This window comes from Priapulus caudatus, unplaced genomic scaffold, assembly GCF_000485595.1.
Source record: "Priapulus caudatus unplaced genomic scaffold, Priapulus_caudatus-5.0.1 Scaffold383, whole genome shotgun sequence".
Lineage (NCBI taxonomy): Eukaryota > Metazoa > Priapulida > Priapulimorpha > Priapulimorphida > Priapulidae > Priapulus > Priapulus caudatus.
This window is the reverse complement of record NW_014577444.1, coordinates 207410-214299: the sequence shown is the minus strand read 5'-3', so window position 1 is coordinate 214299 and position 6890 is coordinate 207410. Positions and strand designations below refer to the sequence as shown.

At 45.0% G+C, this 6890-nt stretch overlaps 1 protein-coding gene across 1 annotated transcript; it reads right to left on the bottom strand.

Annotated features, from left to right (window-relative positions):
• Positions 1–2389: 2389 nt before the first annotated feature.
• LOC106809772 lies at positions 2390–6512 on the bottom strand. The gene is made up of 4 exons (XM_014812973.1): positions 6247–6512; positions 5903–6011; positions 3926–4157; positions 2390–3802 (listed from the first exon to the last, which is right to left on the bottom strand). Exons 1-4 carry the CDS (start codon positions 6501–6503, stop codon positions 3777–3779), a joined length of 624 nt encoding a protein of 207 aa, XP_014668459.1. The 5' UTR covers positions 6504–6512; the 3' UTR covers positions 2390–3776.
• Between the last annotated feature and the right edge of the window lie 378 nt (positions 6513–6890).

Below are 6890 nucleotides of genomic sequence, written 5' to 3'. Positions count from 1 at the left end.
CCAAATTCTTAATGTTTCTATACTCTCTTTCACCTATTATTGCCAACAGTTTCCTGTCAATTCCGTCCAAATCCTACGTGCAACCATATACGCTGCCAGCGCCATTGCTCTCGCGGCTCCACTGTTGCACGCTTACACTAATATATATAGCAGGTAGGAAAGCGGGATCGCAAAATTTGCTCGGCGCTCGCTGGATTTCACACTTTCACAGCACGAATACACATCCAACAGCTGCCATCTTTGTTTCCATGTCAAGAACAGTGTTCACTTGTTATAAAAACATACTGTCTCTGTTTGTAACTGAGCTGTGTCACGCAAAATCACACAAAGACTGACGAAATTCTTGCGTTCGCGAACCTTGCACCGTAATGTAAATGGCTGTCAGAATCAGGGCTATATAGACTGGGACTCGCTCCCACCTCGATTACCCATCGAGTGACTAAGCTAAGCCAAGAGGTGGGAGCGAGTGCCAGTCTATGGACTATAGGAGGCGCGCAGGCGGCGCACGTACTGCTTCCCAACTCCCGTACGAGCCTCGGCATTGAAACGTTGCAAAAACGTTGCAGCGCAAGAATGAGGTCACGAAGAGCGCCGGTAGGTGTTTCCTGATTCTGACAGCCATTTACATTACGGGCAAGGTTCGCAAACACGAGAATTTCGTCAGTCTTTGTGTGATTTCGCGTGACACAGCTCGATTACGAACAGAGACAGTATGTTTTTATAACAAGTGAACACTGTTCTTGACATGGAAACAAAGATGGCAGCTGTTGGATGTGTATTCGTGCTGTGAAAGTGTGAAATCCAGCGAGCGTCGAGCGAATTTTGCGATCCCGCTTTCCTACCTGCTATATATATTAGTGTAAGCGTGCAACAGTGGAGCCGTGAGAGCAATGGCGCCGGCAGCGTATATGGTTGCACGTAGCACGTAGGATTTGACAGGAAACTGTCGGCAATAATAGGTGAAAGAGAGTATAGAAACATTAAGAATCTTTTTTTACAATCACATTTCCGTCGGCACTTTGATTCCTGCGTAACGAAACTGCTGAAATAATTGATGATTGTCATGTATACCATTATTATTGTAGTCATATGTTCTGTAAGCTCCATCAATTTAAATTATAACAAAAACAGTTACCTAAACTTTGTGTTTGGAGTTCCACTTCGATGTCATGTCGCGGAGTCGCCGGTTGCTGATGCGCCTCTATGTTGTGCTCAACTAAAGGTGACACATGTCGCAGAGTCACCTCTATGTCGTGCTCAACTACAGGTGACACATGTCGCAGAGTCGCCTCTATGTCGTGCTTCAACTACAGGTGACACATGTCGCGGAGTCGCCCGGTTGCTGATGCACCTCTATGTCGTGCTCAACTACATGTGACACATGTCGCGGAGTCGCCGGTTGCTGATGCACCTCTATGTCGTGCTCAGAACTACAGGTGACACATGTCGCAGAGTCGCCTCTATGTCGTGCTCAACTACAGGTGACACATGTCGCGGAGTCGCCGGTTGCTGATGCGCCTCTATGTGGTGCTCAACTACAGGTGACACATGTCGCGGAGTCGCCGCGTTGCTGATGCGCCTCTATGTGTGCTCAACTACAGGTGACACATGTCGCAGAGTCGCCGGTTGCTGATGGCGCTCTATGGGTGCGCTCACTACAGGTGACACATGTCTGCGGAGTCGCGCGTTTGCTGATGCCGCTCTTATGTGGTGCTCAACTACAGGTGACCAGTCGCGGAGTCGCTCTATTGGTCTTGCTCAACTGACAGGGACACTGTCGCAGAGTCGCCTCTATGTCCGTGCTCAACTACACGGTGACACAATGTCGCGAGTCGCCGGTTGCTGATCGCCTCTATGTGGGTGCTCACTACAGGTGACACATGTCGCGGAGTCCGCGGGTTGCTGATGCGCCTCTAATGTGGTGCTCAACTACAGGTGACAGCCATGTCGCGGAGTCGCCGTCTCATGTCGTGCTCAAAACTTACCAGGTGACACATGTCGCAGAGTCACCTCTATGTCGTGCTCAACTACAGGTGACACATGTCGCAGAGTCGCCTCTATGTCGTGCTCAACTACAGGTGACACAAATGGTCGCGGAGGACCCCGCCGCGTTGCTGAATCGCGCCTCTATGTGGTGCTCAACTACAGGTGACACATTCGCAGAGTCGCCTCTATGTCGTGCTCACTACAGGTGACACATGTCCGCGAGTCGCCTCTATGTCGTGCTCACTACAGGTGACACATGTCGCGGAGTCGCCGTGTTGCTGATGGCGCTTCTATGTGGTGCTCAACTACAGTGACACATGTGCAGAGGTCGCCTCTATGTCGTGCTCAACTACAGGTGACACATGTCGCGGAGTCGCCGGTTTTTGCTGAATGCGCCTCTATGTCGTGCTCAACTACAGGTGACACATGTCGCGGAGTCGCAGGTTCAGTCCATTCATGTGGCGTCGAAGTTATTTCCATCAAGCCCAACTTCTCTTCCTTCCTCCAGCATTTTTACTAAAATGTTCTAGCATTTTCCACCCTTCTTTCGAACTGTATTCTGCAACTTCTGATGTCAGAGTTGCAAGCTTTGTTGCAACTGACATTGCTTTTCTAAATTGTTGGTGCTGACTAAACGGCTTTCTGCGTGCTGTAGATTCCATTGCCACACATGTCACTGTTCTGTTTGGCCCTTGATTAGTCCGTGCTGAAAAGCCTGCTATTTGCTTTGTAATGCTGAACTGACCAAACGAGCATCACACAAGTTCTTGTCAAATAGAGGCATGTCAAGCATATTCTAAGAGAAAATATATGCTGCATGGTAGGCGCATCGATGAACGAAAACTGCAGCTGCAAGTATCAACTGCAACTACGATACTTCCTTCAGATGATTTTAATATGTAGTCGCCATTTTCGTTCGAAAATTCAACTGCTTTCCTGCTGGCTGTCAGCTGCTTGCACACATAGTCTGCCGCGTACGTAGTTAGAAAAGTGCAGAATTCTATCTCTGCAGATCCAGGTGGAAATAGAGCGGCTCGTCTTTTCTGTATAGCTACTGCAGCTGTGTGGTCTCTCTCTGTGCGCAGAGCAGTTAGGATGACATAGAACTTATCTAGGAATTCTTCTAAGCTGCTGTATCTACTGATGATCGACTTCAGCTTTGCGTTTAAACTTTCTAACCGGTTGTTTGTGGTATTAAGAAGTTCCCAGTCTGAAAGTTCATGCCATCACCCATTCATCTCGAATAGCATGCCAGTTTAGCGTGAAGTAGTCAACCACGGATAGAGGAGCATCAGCTTCTAGCTGAGCATGAAGAGCTGCATACTCATTCCGGTTTTTGGAATATGCAATTTTCTGCAGCAGTTCAAGACAAAAAAGCCTCTGTCCTGGAGATATGCCCATTTCTCACATGAAACTTCTCTTTAAAGCTTTCTCATAGTGTGGAACAGGCATATGAGAATATGAGCGCCACTAAATGACCTCTTCATAACATCCCTTTCTTGGATGTCTTTGTCAGCCATAACCACACGAACACGTCTCGATTCTGGGTTTCGCTTCTTAAAAGAATCAAAAAAGAACTTCAGACTTGGTGCATCCTCTTCAGCTAAGAAACAAACGGCAACAATTTCACTCTGTCCCATAGCATCTTCGTTTAGCACCAAATAAACAGGCATTCTAATTTCCAAAAGCTTATATGTCGCATCAACCGATATCATCTCTGGATAAGCTCTGTAAGCATCCATCATTTGTTTGGTCTTGGAAGAAGATACCTTTTCAGAACTTTTTGATCATCAGTGAAAAATGTCGACAGTAGCTCCTGTAAATATTAGTAACCAAATTGAAAACACTGCTTTTTTAAAGTAAATTTTTGAAGTGTATTTCTAATTTGGATCATGTTAACAATGGTAAATCAGTTCATATAATTTGGAAGTGTTCATACCGTATTTCTCTTGCAACTCTCGAACAAAGCTATCCAGGTCGTTTCTGGTTTCTCCTTTCTTCATCCTATCACGAATGTTAGAAAGGTCCTTAAAAAGGACAATTCGCCCACTCTGTCTAGAAAGCTGATTCTTAATCAGTTTCCTGTCAGCCTTCAATTTCAGCATATGTTCTGCTTCTTTTTGAGTCTCCTCTGGCAGTTTTCTCTGACTAGGTAGATGGTTGTACAGCTCCTGTAATAGAAAGACATATAGTAGTGATTTGCTGGAAAATGTACATGAACTACAGTCAAACTCGGATAAATTATATGCTACTGGCTGTCAATTTATTCTGCATTTATATACACGTATATATCTCAATGGGGTTAGCCGCTAGAAACGGTTGCGCGCTGGAGGGCAGCACATCTGCAGAGGTGAAGAATTATCCGCGTACCCATATGCACACACCGGGATAGAGTGGGGGAAGTGGGTGTTTTATTCTTTTGTGTGTGCTGAGGAGTTATGTAATATGTTTATTGAGATTCATGTATGTATGTAGGTACATGTATGACCTGCAGAAGAGCGCCCTACTGTCGTACACCACCTATATTCGCGCTGACAATAAATATGCGCGCTGGGTGTGCACGTCCCAGTGTGTGCGTGCGTGCGTGTGTACGTACAGAGTGCGTGTGTGCGTGCGTGCATGCGTGCGTATGTACGGTGCGTGTGAACGTACACATGGCGTGCATGGCGTGCGTGCGTTTGCACGTACACGTATGTCGCGTCGCGTGCGTGCATGTGTACGTACACAATGCGTGCATGCCGCTGCAGTGTAAACGTGCACGTGTGTGCGTGCGTGTGCGTGTGGTCATACATGTACGTGCATGCGTGCGTGTGCAGGTACACGTGTGTGCAATGCGCCGCGTGCGTGCGTGCGTGCGTGTGCATGTCCACGTGTATGGGTGCGTGCGTGCGTGTACACGTACATGTGCGCACGTAAAAGCGTGTGCGCTTGCGTGTGTGCGTGCGTGCGTGCATGCGTACGTGTGTGCATGCATCCATATGTGAAGTGGGTGTTTTTATTCTTTTGTGTGTGCTGAGGATGTTATGTAATATGTTTATTGAGATTCACGGTGATACTAGTGGGTGCATACGAAATCATAGCCAAGTACCTGGTACCAGATACTGGTACCTCGTACTAGAGACACTTAGCCTCGATTATTTACCAATTACCAGCTGAACGTTGCCATTGGCATTGTCGTGTTATAATTATACTGCTCTGTAGCGATAAATGCTGTCAATGATAACACTAACAGTTGTTTTTATAATCTTAGACTGCATGGAATACGCAAGAAAAACTACTGCGAACCTCAAAGTCAAAATGAGGCTAATAAACTAATGTTTATAAGCTATTTTCGATATTAACACTTCCTTAAAAGTGTGCTAGTATAGTCAGCCTCTCTGAAGTGATCGCTGCAGACTTTACGAAGGCATTTTAACTTGGTTATATCGCGATGACGATACGATCGGCTATTCGTGATTCCTGTATCTTTCCAACTGACGGTTTGATTGCGCAATCGTTGTAACACCTCTAACTCCCGCTGCGCCACCTGCTGACAAAGCTAGCGGCTAACCCCATTATTTAACTTACAGATTACAGATTCTGACAGCTAAGCAAAAAAAAATTATTATAGTGTGTGACGTCCAAAATTCCAATGAAGTTGCTGGCATAAAAAACACAATAAACAGACTTAGTATATCTATATAGTAGTGCAACTCGTATAAAATTATGACTTGTAAATTTTTTGTCCAACCCGTACAATATTACGATTTATAAAATATTTTCTACAACTCGTAGAAATTTCCGGACCATGCATAACTCGTTATTGAATCTGCTGATCCGAATGATCAGCACTTATGCAAGTTTGACTGTATATTGATATTTACAAGAGTAGATAAATAACTAGTTATTTATCTACTCTTGATATTTATGTACCTACCTGGCAAACATCATGATTGTGTTCCATGTTCAGACTTTTCACTTGAAGGTACTGACCATCTTCTGATGCACGTAGGGCAATCTTAACTGGACATTCTTGTCTAAATGTCCTGAAATGAATGCAAAATATGTATCGCTCGCTATAGATTCAGTATGGCAGTGTTTTGATTTAATTGGACAGAAACGATTTTTAAACCATGACCCATGTTGTTTATGAGCGATGTCACTTGCCCATGATACTTTACGCCCCTGGGCGCTGGGACGGCATGTAGTGTGAAAACAAATTAGTAAAACATTGCAGTGAAGAAAATATAAAGATCAAGAGTGACCGTATCAATAACTTACGATGCATTACGTAGTCCTCGTCCTCTTGACTTGAAATGGGCGCCACCTTGAATGCAGCAGTACTTCAGCTCGTAGTACACAAGAGACTCTTTGAGCTCTTTGGTAAGGCGTTTTTTTGCCGCTGAAATTGTTCTTGAATCTCTTTTCCATAATTGAACAAAATTGTGTGATTCGTAATCTTTTATGAAGTCTTGTAATACTGCAAATGATTCAAATTTTTGATCTAAAAAAAAACCCACTGTCCTTATGTGCGCCATTTTCTTTTTGACGACAGGTAGCGCTCGTTGCGCTTATCAACCAATCAGGCGTCAGTACCGTGACTTTAAGAGAGAAAAAATTCGCGACGGTGCCGTCGCAGTCGAGCAACAGCCATAAGTATAATGCAAACTAAATGCGAAATCTATTTACTACAAATTCTTAATGTTTCTGGATCTGGATCTGGAATAGTTTACTGCGTAGCCCACGGTTACGTGGATAATAACGCCAGGGAGGTGTGCGCTTAGATGTTGTCGTCAGCGGCAGTGGAACAGAATATAGGGTCTATCCTCGGCCTCAGTAACGCTGGTTCCAACTGTTGAATAGTTCTCGGAAAGAAGAATGGCGAAACTCTTCGGTGTTGACTCGCACTGTTTGAAGTTTCTGAC